The 16,651-nt window shown below is 44.3% G+C and overlaps 1 protein-coding gene across 1 annotated transcript; it reads left to right on the top strand.

Annotated features, from left to right (window-relative positions):
- Positions 1 to 984: 984 nt before the first annotated feature.
- LOC311105872 (remodeling and spacing factor 1-like) lies at positions 985 to 16,005 on the top strand. Its single transcript, XM_084148094.1, is given in 18 exon segments — positions 985 to 1,159; positions 2,284 to 2,375; positions 2,466 to 2,534; positions 2,536 to 2,559; positions 4,400 to 4,605; positions 5,495 to 5,667; positions 5,821 to 7,300; positions 7,605 to 7,731; positions 7,875 to 8,078; positions 8,313 to 8,417; positions 8,508 to 8,587; positions 8,690 to 8,738; positions 8,836 to 8,942; positions 12,461 to 12,528; positions 13,072 to 13,246; positions 13,418 to 13,641; positions 13,791 to 13,964; positions 14,354 to 16,005. Coding segments are annotated over 18 exon segments (4,020 nt in total). The 5' UTR covers positions 985 to 1,005; the 3' UTR covers positions 14,863 to 16,005.
- The last annotated feature ends 646 nt before the right edge of the window (positions 16,006 to 16,651 follow it).

Genomic DNA, 16,651 nt, shown 5'->3' with positions numbered 1-16,651 from the left:
GAGTTGCTTACCAAGAAGACAGTGAATATTCCTGAGTGGCCGAGTTACAGTTTTCACTTAAATGTACTTGTAAATCTATGGCAAGACCTGAAAATGGTTGTCTAGCAATGATCAACAATCAATTTGACAGAGCTTGAAGAATTGTGAAAAGAATAATAGGCAAATATTTCACAATCTAGGTGTGGAAAGCTCTTAGAGACATACCCAGAAAGACTCACTGCTGTAATCGCTGCCAAATGTGCTTCTACAAAGTATTGACTCAGGGTTGTGAATACTTATGTAAATGAGATATTTCTGTATTTCATTTTCAATAAATTTGCAAAAATGTCTAAAAACATCATTATTGGTTGACTTTTTGTTTATTTTTTATCATTTTGAATTCAGGCTGGAACACAACAAAATGTGCAATAAGTCAAGGTATTTACTTTCTTAAGGCACAGTATGTAGATACAGAGTTGCCTACCCTCCCTCTAGCGTCTGTACACGCCCTCCTCCGGCAAATATTATATCCAATCACAGGCCACATTTTCACCGGTGGTGCGCAAGATCCGCATCCAAACGGTGCTGGTCCTCCTGTCTTTTTCCACAAATCACATTTCTATTTTACATAAACGGGTGATGTTACATTGGACATTGCTGTGAATAATGTAACCACTGACGTAATTCGCCAACTACCGTAGCTATGTAAAATAAAAAACTAGCTATATTATGCACGATGGCCGCAACGTTATAATTTATAGACTGTAGAGCACCTAAAATATGCCTGCTAGCTACATGACGCATTGTCCTACCAGGAAATGAAATGTTTAGTAATCGTTTGGGCCTAGATAATAAACCACAACAAGAACATTATTGATGTTTGAAACTTGCGTCCCTTGTGGGATAGTGGTAGGGGGACTACCTGGTCACAGAGCCACCCACGATGCGATGTTGGCGCGCTGAATTCTGGGCTCTTTTCTGTCCTCCCAACTCCGTTCATTCTCATCCTACTCCCCGGCTGGAAAAATGGCTGCTTCAGCGGCAGCGCAGGGCTCAAACCCCGGTCTCTGCCCCAGTTTCGCAGTGGTCTGCTCGTTCCTGGAGCGCTACGGACAAGCCCTGGACCTCCCCGAACTCACATTTCCGCAGATGGAGAGGTATCTCCGGGACACATCGACAGGTGGGAAGGGAGAGGAAGAGGGTCTCAGCATCATCATCACTGACTTGTTAGCTAGCTGGGTGGTCAGGGGGGAGCCAGTACAGCTAGCTAGTGACACTGTGACATGTGCCTGGGTATAACTGGCTAACGTTACTGATTGATGTAGCTAGATAGCTAGATGTACCGTTACTTAGCTATTTGATAAGTAGCTAACTAGCCATTCCTGTTTGAATTACCAAACTAGCTAGTTAGCTTCATTTTGTTAGCTCGCTAGCTATCAGGTGTACTTTTCCATCATGTTTGCCTATCCATACTAGTGCAAGAAAAGTATAAAACTCAGCCCCAGTTGTGTATGAGTAAATACAGTTTGAATACAATCGATCTCGTATTCTGGCAAATCGTGTCGTAAACAGTTGTCAAAATAGTCCGATAAAAACACTACTTGGCAAGTAGGGTTGCTGACTGTCAATTTCGCGCAGGCGCAATGCGTGATGTAGCCGAGCTAGCCAACTTCACGCTAAACCAAGCTAACGTTAGTTGTGTTGGTGGCTATCAATTCATTAAAATAAAATACCGCTGATTTCAAATTCCTCAGACTTTACATTTGCCACAGTTCTAACTATTTCAATCATCTTTAGAGACAATGGTAGCTACTGAGGTTTTCTTGTCACGATTTAGCTAGCTATCTGGCTAGCTGTGTGTGGCGTACCTAGCTAGCTACTAACGTTACAGTATCTGTAGGAAATATGTTGTTACTAGCTAGCTAGTTAGTTAACTGTATGTAGACTGCCGTGATAACGTTGTTAGCATTTTCCACATTTCCTCCCTTGTTCACCAAACACATCGTCGTGTTTTTTTTATTAATGCAAAAAATGACAATCAATCACAGTTGTTGTTGATCTTACCTCCACCTGTGCCACTGTTAGCTAGATCTTTGAGAATAATTCTAAGAAAGTGTGAATCAATGTGAATTACACAGACATTCAGAATAAATGAAGAGAATGTTGATTTTTTTTATTCCATAGCACATGTGTTGTAATAAGTGTTTAGTGTTATACTAGCTGGTGTTATGACAGTGTGTTTAGTTTTATAACAAACAAATGTATTAACTCATGTATTATCTCTCTCTGGTGTATCTCTCTCAGTTCCTACGCCACTGGTGGAGCTGCACATCAAGCTTTTGAGGAAGCTTGGCAAGTCTGTGTCTGCAGACAAGTGGGAGAGGTACCTGGCAAAGGTGAGCTGTGCTTGGTGTGTGTGTGTGACTGTGTGTGTGACTGTGTGTGTGTGTGTGTACACCTGTAATGAATGTATATTTATCACCCAGGTATGCCAGGACATCAACAGTAGCTGGGCATGGGAGCTGGAACACAAAGGCTACCAAGACATGAGCATGGGAGTGCAAAACCAGCATCCTCAAAGTAAGACACACACACCTTGTGCAGACTATCACACTAAGATACCAGTCTACCTCTTTACCTCCGTTGTGATATCTACTCTATGTATGAAGAGTATTGATAATACAGTGCCTTCAGAAAGTATTCACACCCCTCAACTTTTTCCACATTTTGTGTTACAGCCTGAATTTAAAATGTATTACATTTAGATGTTGTGTCACTGATCTACACACAATACCCCATAAAGTGGAATTTTTTTTTTTAAATCTTTACAAATTAATACATTTAAAGCTGAAATATCTTGAGTCAATAAGTATTCAACCCCTTTGTTATGGCAAGCCTAAATAACTTCAGTAGTAGAAATGTGCTTAACAAGTCAGATAAGTTGCATGGACTAACTCTGTGTGCAATAATAGTGTTTAACATGATTTTTGAATGACTATCTCATCTCTGTACCCCACACATACAATTATCTGTAAGGTCCCTCAGTCGAGCAGTGAATTTCAAGCACAGATTCAACAACGAAAACTGCAAAGAAGAGCACCTATTGGTAGATAGACCCATGGGGCGGCACACAATTGGCCCAGTGTCGTCCAGGGTAGGGGAGGGAATGGCCGGCAGGGATGTAGCTCTGTTGGTAGAGCATGGCGTTTGCAACGCCAGGGTTGTGGGTTTGATTCCCATGGGGGGCCAGTATGATTTTTTTTTTTTTTATAATAATGTATGCACTCACTAACTGTAAGTCGCTCTGGATAAGAGCGTCTGCTAAATGACTCAAATGTAAATGTTGATGGGTAAAAAATCAAAATAAAGCAGACACTGAATATCCCTTTGAACATTGGGAAAGCTATTAATTACACTTTGGATGGTGTATCAATACGCCCAGTTACTACAAAGATACAGGCGTTCTTCCTAACTCAGTTGACGGAGCGGAAGGAAACCACTCAGGGATTTCACCATGAGGCCAATGGTGATTTTAAACCTGTTACAGAGTTAAATGGCTGTGATAGGAGAAAACTGAGGATGGATCAACAACATTGTAGTTACTCCACAATACAAACCTAAATGACAGCGTGAAAAGAAGGAAGCCTGTACAGAATACAAATATTCCAAAACATGCATCCTGTTTGCAAAAGGCACTAAAGTAATACTGCAAAAAATGTGGCAAAGAAATTAACTTTTTGTCCGGAATACAAAGCATTATGTTTGGGGCAAATCCAACACATCACTGTGTACCACTCTTCATATTTTCAAGCATGGTGGTGGCTGCATCATGTTATGGGTATGCTTGTCATCGGCAAGGACGAGTGAGTTTTTTAGGATGAAAAGAAAAGGCATAGAGCTAAGCATAGGCAAAGTCCTAGAGGAAAACCTGGCTTTCCAACAGACACTGGGAGATAAATCCACCTTTCAGCCGGACAATAACCTAAAACGCAAGGCCAACACTGGAGTTACTTACCAAGACGACATTGAATGTTCCTGACTGGCCTAGTTACATTTTTTACTTAAATCTGGCTGAAAATCTATGGCAAGACTTGAAAATGGCTGTCTAGCAATGATCAACAACCAACCTGACAGAGCTTGAAGAATTTTAAAAAGAATAATAGGCAAATATTGTACAATCCAGGTTTGCAAAGCTCTTAGAGACTTACCCAGAAAGACCCACAGCTGTAATTGCTGTCGAAGGTGATTCTAACATGTATTTCTGTTTCATGAATCTTTTTTTCTTGTGTAGATCTTTGACAAAAAATGACAATTAAATGTGGAAAAAGTTAAGGGGTGTGAATACTTTCTGAAGGCACTGTACTGTTTTCTTCTCTCTGTCTGACCCTAACCCCCTCATCTCTCTAACCCCTGACCCCAGTACCTGTGTGAGATCCAGTTTGATGACAACCTGAAGTTCAAGACGTTGGTGAACGAGGAGGAGGCGGAGGCGATGAGGCTGCAGCCATTGGGCAGAGACAGACAGGGCCTGATGTACTGGCTGCAGATTGACGCCCAACACAACATTCGCCTGTACACAGAGGAACAGGACGACTGGGACGGATCCACCTGGAGATGTATCGTCAGGTAACGATGGATGGATCTTTTATAATATATATTTTTTGCAACCCTAGTTGGAGCATCTTAGGAGAGAGAAAGGGTGAAAAATAATTTGCCCCCTTGCTAATTTTCTCTACTTTTGCATATTTATGATACTGAATGTTATCAGATCTTCAACCTAAACCTAATAATATATAAAGGGACCCTGAGTGAACAAATAACACAACATTTACATACTTATTTCATAAACAAAGTTATGCAGCACCCAATGCCCCTTTGTGAAAAAGTAATTGCCCCCTTACACTCAATAACTGGTTGTGGCATCTTTAGCTGCAATGACTCCAACCAAACGCTTCCTGCTTTAACTCAGCGACATTTGTGGGTTTTCAAGCATGAACTGCTCATTTCAAGTCCTTCCACAACATCTCAATTGGGATTAGGTCTGGACTTTGACTAGGCCATTCCAAAACGTCTGTGAGCTAAAGCACAGCTGTGTCATGCAGCAAGACAATGGTCCAAAACACACAATCAAGTCTACATGAAAATGGTTAGAAAGCAACACATTTGAAGTTTTAGAATTGCCGAGTCAGTCCAGACCTAATCCCAATTGGGATGTTGTGGCAGGACTTGAAACGAGCAGTTCATGCTTCAAAACCCACAAATGTCGCTGAGTTAAAGCAGTTCTGCATGCAAGAGTGGGCCAAAATTCCTCCACAACCATGTGAGAGACTGATCAACAATTACAGGAAGCATTTGGTTGCAGTCATTACAGCTAAAGGTGGCACAACCAGTTATTGAATGTAAGGGGGCAATTACATTTTCAAACAGGGGAATTATGCAAAAATAGAGAAAATCACAAAGGGGGCAAATACGTTTTCACGGCACTGTATGTTCAGAATATTCTGTTTGTCCTCAGAACCCGTAACGACTTGGCCGATGCTCTAGACCTCCTGAAGACCCAGCTGGACCCAGAACACAAGGAGAAAGAGGAGGGAGAGACGGAGAGAGAGAAAGACATGGACAGAGAGAAGGAGGGAGGATCCAACTGTGCCAAACCTGTGGAGAGGGGGAGAAGACACAAGGAGGAGGGTAAGGGTTCTGTTGCTACTTGTAATATGATGGTGTAGTTACTAGTAAATTATCATGTTGTTACTACTGATAAATTATAATTGTGTTATTATAAATGAATGTTGGAACCAGAGCTGCAATATAATATGTCATCATGTGTGGTGATTTTTCAAGGCGAGGCTGGAGGAGAGGTAAAGGAGGAGGAAGAGGAGGAGGAAAGACTGAAGAGGAAGGCTGAGGAAGACAAGAACAAGAGTAAAGAGAGAGAGGAGGAGGATAAGCGAGAGAAGAGTAGATCATCTCCCTACCCAGAATCCACTAGTACGGATGACAACACGGCGTCTTTAGCAGAGAAGGAAAACCCAACCAAGCTTGAACCGGTAGTCTCAGTGAAGGAGGAAAACATTGCAGTTGAGATGAAGGAAGAAAAGGAAATAAAAAAACGTGGTGAGAAAGAAGAGGGAGAGACACAGAGTGTGAGGAAGGAGGAGAGGTCAGAAGTGATTGACAACAGAGTGAGCACCATCACTGCGCTCGTCAAAGAGGAGCCCCAAACGCTTAGCAACTCCCCTAGCAACGCTGTCTCCGTTGTCATGGTGCCCATCTCAGCAACGACAAAACTGGAAATTCCTCCTGTGAAGGAGGAAGCGGAACGGGCCCTGAGGACCGACCAGCAGGCCAAGATACCACTGAAGAAGAGAGAGCTCTTTGGTGCCAACCGTCACCATAGCAATACGCATCATAACAACAATAGCCATAGCAGCAGTACTAGCAGTAGCATCATCGTCCGTAACCCTTCAGTAACACATACCAAGGAGGAGCAGCTGGGGAGGCAGTCAGCGCCACCTGTGGGCCTGGCTATCCCACTGCCAGAGGAGCTGACCAATGGGGGGGCTCCCCTAAACGGGCTTGGAGGGCTCACAGGGGGTATAGGTCATGTGGGGGTCATCTGCAGGTCGGCCTCGCAGCAACAAGATGGTGGATCGGTCTGTACGGAGAGAACCAGACCAGGGGCAGAGGAGGAGGGGGAGGAGAGGAGCAGGCAGTCAGTCCTGGTGAGGAAGAGCCCTGGCTGGGGAGAGACTGGAGCCCCAACACCCCTGGAGCCTAGAGGACAGGAGAGACAGGCAGGAGGAGAGGAGAGAGAGAGGGAAAGGAATGAGAAAGGAGAGAGATCGAGGGAGAGGTTAGGAGAGGATGGAAGAGAGAACGCGAGGGAGAGGTTAGATGGAGACCAGTCTGGAGAGAGGGATGACAACCCAAAAGAGAAAGAAGAGAAAAAGACCACCCTCCATATGGAGAAAAGCGAGGGATGCCATGGAACAGAGGAAGAAGCAAAGAAGAAGAGTACCTCAGGAGAGAAGGAGCAGGGGTCCGAGAGCAGCCAGACTGTTGAAGGACAGAGGGACCAGGAGGACCAGGGAGAGGCCCTCAGCACAGACACACTAACCCATGCCGGGGTGAGGGGAGCTGGGCATGGAGCAGCAGACCGGCCGGGTCCCCTGGAGGCCTCCTCTGAGCTGCAGAAAGAAGGGATCAGGCTGAAGATAAAGATCCCTCCCAACCAGAGGATAGAGAACGTGAGAGAGGAGGAGGATAAGGGGGAGGAGCAGGGAGATGGGAGGTCTCTGCGGAGATCGGCTCGGATCTGCAGGTAAGGTCCATGATGGAATCTCTTCCCATCACAATGTCTCAATGATTATTACCATAATATAACTTATTTCATCACAATAACTGAGGTGACAATTTATCATGTAGAGCTGAACAATAGATACAATATTCTGCTGTAACTCACTCATCCCCGTCGTGCCGACTAGCTTATAGGGCAGCAACAAAGGCTCTCCACTTCTGACTGTCTTTGGCTATCTTCTCCAACTGTGCCCCAGCTCTGCTGGTGTTGTTGGAGCTGTCTCCATTGTTCTGTAAATTGATATTTTACTGATCAACCCTACCTACAGACCCAGCCCAAACAAGGTGGAGAGCCAAGACGCACCCCCGAGAGTGAGGGAGGAAGAAGAGGAGGGGAAGACTGCTCAATGGCAAAAGAAGAGAGCAAACCCTGAGGGACAAAGCAGGACTGTAAAGGTAACTACTTTGTTTTAAAAGTTTAATTTACTCATTTATAAGTGATGTAGGAATAAGGCTTTGTATGAATACCAAAATGATCATAGCCAAGAAATTGTTGGTTGTCAATGTGCTTGATTGTAACCATGTGTTTGTGTCTACAGAGCAGACGAAGACAACGAGGCGCCCGCTGGTCAAACACTCGAGCGAAGAGATGCAAACCGAACGAGGGAGGAGAGGAGAGAGGGAGGGAGGAGGAGAGAGGGAGGGAGGGAAGTATTTGTGACTCAGATGACTCTAGCCAATCAGAAGAGACGCCTAATGAAGATCCCTGCAGCCACTGTGGACTCCCCAACCACCCCGAACTGGTGAGAAGAGAGGGTGTGGAGGAGAATGTGTTTCTTGTTTCTTTACATCTCGGCATCTGTATGACTTATGAAGTGTTGTGTGTGCTTTACTGTGAAGCCAGAAACACTGTGTGTTTAAACTGTTTCCCTTCTGCAGATCACTATCTATTCTTGATTTCATGAGTTTATTTGTACCCAGCACCTGAATGCGCGTACACTCCGTTTGAAACCAACCTGTGTGTTTCTCTGCTGCAGATCCTGCTGTGTGATTCATGTGATAGTGGTTACCACACCGCCTGTCTCAGACCCCCTCTCATGGTCATACCTGAGGGAGAATGGTTCTGCCCGCCCTGCCAACACGTAAGTGAGAGAGAGAGAGAGAGAGTGTGTGTGTGTGTGTGTGTGTGTGTGCGTGTGTATGTGTGTTAACACTGTCCCTGGTCTCTGTAGAAGCTGCTGTGTGACAGACTAGAGGAGCAGCTGCAGAATCTGGATTGCGCTCTGAAGAAAAGAGACCGAGCTGAGAGGAGGTACCACACACATACACACACACAGTCTCACACACAGTCTCACTCACACACACACCTAACACACTGAAATGGTTGTGTAATTCCTGTGTGTTTTGTCTCTAGGAGGGAGCGTCTGGTGTATGTGGGAATCAGTGTGGAGAACATCATTCCTGTAAGTACACGCACACACAATTAGGCTATCAGGCAAAATGAGTCTAGAAGGCCAAATCAATGATCATAATCTGAATGTGTGTGTTATGTGTTTCTAGCAGGAAGGGGAGGGAGAAGAGGAGAAACAGGCGAAGAAGAAAGATGCAAAAAAGACCAAAAACCTGGGAAGGAGGTCTACCAGAACCAGGAAGTGTATCAGCTACAGGTGTGTGTGTGTGTGAGAGAAATAGAAGTGACAGCACAGCTCAAATAAAATGGGTTTCTGTTAGCTAGTAATTGCCGGCTTTTGGCAGAGGAAAAATAATCCCATTGCAAAATGTAGTTGAATTCATTGATGGAAATATCAGTCGATGGAAATACATTTGACCGTCATGCTTATCGGTCTATAGGTTAATTTGCTACATTTAGTGGAACTAAATTGGGGCGTGTGTATTTTCATTAGTCGTCATGCATCTTATTAATCACAAGCATACAGAGCCTATTTTGAGCGGAATATCACTTGTCAAACTCGTTGCTGCTGGAGTGAAACATGTCATTGCGCAACAATTCTAAATGCAATTGCATGTTAAAAACAGTTTTGTTGGCCACGATTGTAAAGAGCTACTATATATTTTTTCCTCAACTGGTAATTGAAGCGCGCCTCCCATTCGCCATTCAAGTGCGTAGGCTATGGTAGGCAGGCTATCAGCGAGTCACCCACTACTTTGCAGTGTGAGCTGGAGGCAGTATACATTTTGAAAACAAATACTTAATTATTTGAAACCTGAATGTTTTACCTTGCTTCAAAGTAGCCTAGGCAAAATCTGACCATAGAAACGTGGAGGCAATTATTTTATAAAGACTTCCTCATATTCCATTGAAACCAGCATTTCTCTTCTGTTGTATTGGTTTTCATATCAACTTTATTTCGTTGTCCGGAAGCCAAAGGCACAATTTTAGAGACCCATCCTAGTTGTATCTTTAGATTCTCCTTCATTCTAAGCTTCTAACAGAGATTTTCATCTCTGTCACATATGGAACCGCTTGCATCAGGTGTGCTGTATACAATAGCGTTACCCTTAGTCTACTATAGCACGAGTCGGCTTGGTTGGTTGCTGTCTCTCCCTGTGTCACTCGCTTACAGTAAGGCCCCTCCCCTGTCTGCTAGAGCAGCTCCGGTTAATAAAGTAGCTAAAAAAATGCCTTTTCTGCTGCTTCCCTCACTCAGATCGGACCAGGTCTGGATCCGACCAGGTCTTTACGGAACGGGTCTAGTTGTCCTCGGGTCCGTACAGAACGGGTCTTTATATAAAAAAAATTTTTATGCATATCAGGTACAGGCTCTGAGGCAACTCAGGGCTGGGGAGGGGGATGACTTATACTGCTGAGGGTTTACTATAAAGTACACAATGGACTGTGTAGGCTGGAAAATATTAACAGTATTAACTGGCTGTTTGGAAATTGTTAAATGAACTGAAGTTGTTAAAAATAGTTATGTTTGATTTTCATTGGAGGTAAAACTAGCTGGCATTTTAAATAACGTGGCTTCTATGGTATGCAACTAAACAATCAACACAAAATGGCTGATGTGGGTGTAATGAGGCAGTCTGGCTCTAATCTACTGTATCTTTCAATTTGACTATTTGATTACAAGTGGAGGATTTAAATCTGCTCTCTGACTGCCAATAGCCTTCCCAAGCGCTGCATCATCATTGAGAAGAAAACAAATGGTCAAGTCCATTTCAAAATGGGTTCAACTTTTTGGACCCGTCAAGAAATCTAGTTTGAGCTACTCCAGGAAGTGATGTTGCAGGCTAGCTCAGTGCTGCCTCCTCTCATTGAGTAACTCAAATTGAAGGCCAACCGGTGTACTGCAGGCAGCCATTAGCAACTAAATTATCCTTCGAACTTCTTCTGTGCGCAGTTTTAAAACAGTAGGTATAAGGACATACAGTGCCTTCGGAAAGTATTCAGACCATTTGACTTTTTCCATTTTGTTATGTTACAGCCTTATTCATAAATTGATTAAATTGTTTTTTTCCCTCATCAATCTACACACAATACCCCATAATGCCAAAGCAAAAACTGGTTTTTATAAATTTTAGCAAATGTATTACAAATAAAAAACTGAAATATCACATTTTACATAAGTATTCAGACCCTTTACTCAGTACTTTGTTGAAGCACCTTTGGCAGCAATTACATCATCAAGTCTTCTTGGGTATGACGCTAAAAGCGTGGCACACCTATATTTGGGGAGCTTCTCCCATTCTTCTCTGCAGATCCTCTCAAGCCTGTCAGGTTGGATGGGGACCGTTGCTGCACAGCTATTTTCAGGTCTCTCCAGAGATGTTCGATCGGGTTCAAGTCCGGGCTCTTGCTGGGCCACTCAAGGACATTCAGAGACTTGTCCTGAAGCCACTCCGGGTTGTCTTGGCTGTGTGCTTAGGGTCATTGTCTTGTTGCAAGGTGAACCTTCGCCCCAGTCTGAGTTCCTTAGCACTCTGGAGCAGGTTTTCATCAAGGATCTCTCTGTACTTTGCTCCGTTTATCTTTGCCTCGATCCTGACTAGTCTCCCAGTCCCTGCCGCTGAAAAACATCCCCACAGCATGATGCCACCACCACCATGCTTCACCGTAGGGATGGTGCCAGGTTTCCTCCAGACGTGACGCTTGGCATTCAGGCCAAAGAGTTCAATCTTGGTTTCATCAGACCAGAGAATCTTGTTTCTCATGGTCTGAGAGTCTTAAGGTGCCTTTTGGCAAACTCCAAGCGGGCTTTCATGTGCCTTTTACTGAGGAGTGGCTTCCGTCTGGCCACTCTGCCATAAAGGCCTGATTGGTAGAGTACTGCAGAGATGGGAGAAACTTCCAGAAGGACAACCATCTCCACAGAGGAACTCTAGAGCTCTGTCAGAGTGACCATCGGGTTCTTGGTCACCTCCCTGACCAAGGCCCTTCTCCCCTGATTGCTCAGTTTGGCCGGGCGGCTAGCTCTAGGAAGAGTCTTGGTGGTTCCAAATGGAGGCCACTGTGTCCTTCCCCAGATCTGTGCCTCGACACAATTCTGTCTCGGAGCTCTACAGACAATTCCTTCGACCTCATGGCTTGGTTTTTGCTTTGACATGTACTGTCAACTGTGGGACCTTATATAGACAGGTGTGTGCCTATCCAAATCATGTCCAATCATTTGAATTTCCCATAGGTGGACTCCAATCAAGTTGTAGAAACATCTCAAGGATGATCAATGGAAACAGCATGCAGCTGAGCTCAATTTCGAGTCTCATAGCAAAGGGTCTGAATACTTATGTAAATAAGGTATCATTTTTTTGTTTTTTTATACATTTGCAAAACAATCTAAAAACCTGTTTTCGTTTTGTCATTATGGGGTATTGTGTGTAGATTGAGGATTTTTAATTATTTAATCCATTTTAGAATAAGGCTGTAATGTAACAAAGTGGAAAAAGTGAAGGGGTCTGAATACTTTCCGAAGGTATTGGTGTATTAGAAGCAATTATTGGTACCGTGATTGTCTTTAAAAAAAAAAAAACATTTACATGAAGATTGAACACGAAGATTGCCATTTTTCCATATACTATAATGGGGATCCTGTTTTCTACTAACAATGCTTGCAGTACCATTACATTACATTTTAGTACCGCGGTCAGCCTTGAACATCCGTGGCTACCCTGTGTTGTCCGACTCCACATTTTCCTAATGTAAACCCTGGTGTGTGTGTTCCAGGTTTGATGACTTTGATGACGCCATTGATGAAGCGATAGAGGAGGACGTCAGAGATGCGGATGGAGGAGGTGAGAAATAGAGAGGAGAGATAAAGGAGAGAGCGAAAGGGAGTGAGTGTGTAGACTGAGGACTGAATGGCTGTCTCAAATGGCACCGTATTCCCTATATCAGGGATCATCAACTAGATTCAGCCGCGGGACGATTTTTTTACTTGAGCGGATGGTCGAGGGGCCGGAACATAATTACAAATAATTTGTAGACTGCAAATTACCCGCAAGAAGCCCAAACAGATATAATGTTTGACTTACATTTGTATACGATCACGTGTCTCTCTATTATGCGTGGGAATACTTGGGAACAGATTATTTTTTGGCTCAGAAAACTTGGGGGGCCAAATAAAACCAAATTCGTCCCTCGGGACGCCAGTTTGAGAACCCTGCCCTATATAGCCCTAAGGGCACTGGTCAATAGTAGTGCACTATAAAGTGAATATGGTGTCATTTTGGACGCATTCAATATGAGGAACAAGATGCAACCGAGGGTTTAGATGACAGAATAGTGGCCTGCCTGTGTTCGTGTTGTTGTGTGTAACCCTGTGGTCCTGTGTGTAGGAGTAGGGCAGGGTAAGGACATGGCCACCATCCTATCAGAAGAGGGGAAGGAGAAACGAGGACCAACCACAGCTCAGGCCCCTCCCACCAGGAGCAGGAAGAGGCGGAGACTCAACGACCTGGAGAGCGACAGCACGGCTGCAGAGAGCGAGGAGGAGTTTCAGCTCAGCGCCAGGTGTGTTTGTGCCTGACTGGCCTTAAGTCAGTTCAAGTAATTCCGTGGATGTGTGTGTGTGTGGGTGCTACGCATTGGAGCTACACCCCATATTGTAAAGTAATTTTTAGTTTGAGCACTATAAATGCAAACTTTTAACGTGTGTGTGTGTGTGTGTGTGTGTGTGTGTAGTACGGAGGAGGAGGAGTTTGTAGCGTCAGGTGATGAGGAAGCAGCCAGTGATGTGGACAGCTTTGCCAGCGACCCAGGCTTCGTAAGCCAGTCCACACGGGCACAGAGAAGGGCACCTAAACAGAGAACCACCAGGACCTCCAGGACTGCAGCAAAGTGCAAGAAACGCCCACGCAGACAGAGGAGAGGATGGGGGGAGGAGGAGGAGAGTGAAGAGGAGATAGGTGAGTAAGGCTTGGAATATGAGTTGGGAAAAAATGACACACAAACAGAAATCCAGAGGTTTGGTGCTGGAGGTTAAATAACAGTTGAAAGTAAAAGAAAAGTATCTCCCTCCCTCTCTCTGTCCCTCTGCTTCTCTCTCTCTATGTAGAGACCAGTGATTTGAGTGACAGCGATGGGGACAGGAAGAGGTGTGGTTTAAGGCGGGGCCGGAAGTGGGAGGTGAACTACCGCGAGACGTCAGAATCCGAGGGTTCCCAGACAACCACCAATAAGGACAAGGCCAAACCCCGCCGCCGTCGTCTCTCCAGCTCAAACAGCGATGGTCAGTTACTATGGTTACCATCCCTGCCCCCAATTAGGGAGGTCCATGTGGAACTTGACAGGCTGTCATTTAGTGAATGTGAACAACTCATAACCAACCTGCATTCAGACACTAGCGGAAAAAAACGCTTCTGCTTCCGCAAGTGAAAGCGTGCCGATTACGTTCCACCCCTCCCCCTCCTAAATTTAAACCAATCTAAACCGACCACTGTCCCTAAACCAACATTTCCTGGTTGGCTGGATGAAGCGGAAAACACGTCACCAGACGCAGAGAAAATAGAGCCATCGATTCCATTGCGTCAGGCAAAGGAACGTTTTTGCCGCTAGTGTCTGAATGCGGGGTTAACTCCTGCTGCTGTCTGAATCCGCCGCTCGCTCCCTCTATTTCAGAATCCTCCCATTCCAGAGAGTCTGAGGAGGAAGAAGAACAGAAGAGAATGAGGGGAAAGAGGCGGAGAGAAGAGGTGGAGGAGAGTAGAACAAGGGGAAAGAAGAGGGGAGGAGAGAAGATGGGCAGAGGGAAGCGGAGGGAGGTGTTGATAGAACAGCGGAGGAAGAAAAGCAGACCCTCCACTAAAGATGATAATGATGAAGGGGAATCGGAGTCGTCATCCGAGGAAGATCGTCCGATCCGAAAACGACTTAACCGCATCGACTCTGATGAAGAGGAGGAGAAAGAGGGAAAAAATAAGGAGGAGGACAAGGAAGAAGAGGAGGAGAAGAAGCTGAGAAAGCCGTTGTCAAAAGACAAGGAATCAAACAGCCCTAACGGACAGCAGGCCTCTAGAGGCTCAACAAAGCCTGGGGCTGAGAGCGCAGCCTTACCCAGGGACAGAGCAGCCAGAGCTGGGCAGAACAGGTCTAACAGTCCCTCACCTCCTGACCAGTCAGACGCATGATGACATACAGACTTTTACTTTTAGTTATATATTTTTTACTTTCTTGCCTTTCAACAACAACCTTTCAACTGGACCTCTCATTACCTCATCATCCCTCCTCCCCTTTCTCCTTCCCTTCCTCTAAACAGGATGAATAACTACTGGACCAAACACACTAGAACCATCCAACACACAGACACACAACACAATACACAGCCAGAGGGTGAAGGACTGTCCTGACCTCCACCAGACAGACACCCTCCTTAGACTGTACATAGATACTCTCTCTGCTCGGCTGCTGATCCTGTAAAATACTAGATGTTCCCTTCTCTCTTCTCTGTCTCCCTGTAAAATAGTGTTCTATATACCATGAAGGAGAGAGCAAATGGACTAGAGCGTTTAATTATCCCAAAAAAGAGAGAGTTGGATGTTTTAAACCAATGGAAGAGCTACTCCTGTTGTTCTGTTGTGAACCAGGAAGATAACTACCAGAAAGAGATTCATACAGGCTGATTCATCTCAAATGGCACTTTGCAGATTTGACCACAGTTCTGGATACAGTTGTAGTTATAGCTACAGTACACTGGGGGCTGGCAGATGGACACTGGCAAACGATCTAACTAGCTATGTTCAATAAATAAATTCACTGTTGGCTTTGTGTTAGTTGAAGTGTTCCTTCTCTCGCTCAGTGAGGAGAGAATCATTTCTCCACAGTAGTCTACTACTCTCCAGTCCAGTCTATACATTCTACATCCTACTACTATTTGGGAAGATGGGGTCATATTCATTAGTCAGAAAAAGGACTGAAACAGGGAGGGCCTACCTGAACTTGCAAAATGTTTGCTGCTGTGTGCCGTAATGAATATGGCCCCAGGTGTGAATGCTGTATCTGGCCCTCAGTCCACTGTCTGTTCTGTTTTCATCATCACAGAGTTCCATCTGAACCGCTTGTAGATTCTATCATTCTAGCTCACTGTTCTTATGTTGGTTTCTCTCTCTCCCCACCCCCAAATATCAAATATTTTTAAATGTTCAGTCTGAAAAAAAACAAGAAATCACCCTGTTATTCATCCACAGTGTATGTACAGTATGTTTATAGTTGATGCTGTAACATAGGTGTTTTATAAGTTATTAAAAACCAATCTTCAAGCATCTCACAAATGCACCTTGTCGTCTGCTTTTGAAATCTTTTATCTTTTACTTTACTATACAAAGATTGACTACACAGTGAACCAATGCAATGGGAGGACATGTTCATTGACTGACACAATTGGCGTGTTTTTGTTTGCTGTTATACCAATATAACCACATTCATTGAGTACTTCCTACGGCAGGGTTTCCCAACTGGCAGCCCATGGGCCAAATGGTGGTTTTATTTGTCCCCCCAATCAGCTCCAAATGACTTTCATTTTGGAAATCTGTTCCCAAGTATCGTATACAAATGTAAGCAAGGTTTGAAATTATTGTTTTAGTCATTATATATATATATGTTTGGGCTTCTTGCGGTCTACAAATTATTTGTAATTGTTCTAGTTGATTTTTACATTTTAGTCATTTAGCAGACACTCTTATCCAGAGCGACTTACAGGAGCAATTGGGGTTAAGTGCCTTGCTCAAGGGAACATCGACATATTTAACCTAGTCGGCTTAGGGATTTGAATCAGCGTCATTTTGGTTACTGGCCCAACGCTCTTAACAACTAGGCTACCTGCCCTACGGTAATGATTTTAATGTTGTGCTTTTTAAAGATGTTGTTGAAACATTTTAATGATAATGCCGTATCAGATAAAGACTACAGTGTGTGTAATAT

Source organism: Coregonus lavaretus (assembly GCF_964263955.1).
Source record: "Coregonus lavaretus genome assembly, chromosome: 30".
NCBI classification, from domain to species: domain Eukaryota; kingdom Metazoa; phylum Chordata; class Actinopteri; order Salmoniformes; family Salmonidae; genus Coregonus; species Coregonus lavaretus.
The sequence above is the reverse complement of the archived record's forward strand: the minus strand, read 5'-3'. Positions and strand labels throughout refer to the sequence as shown.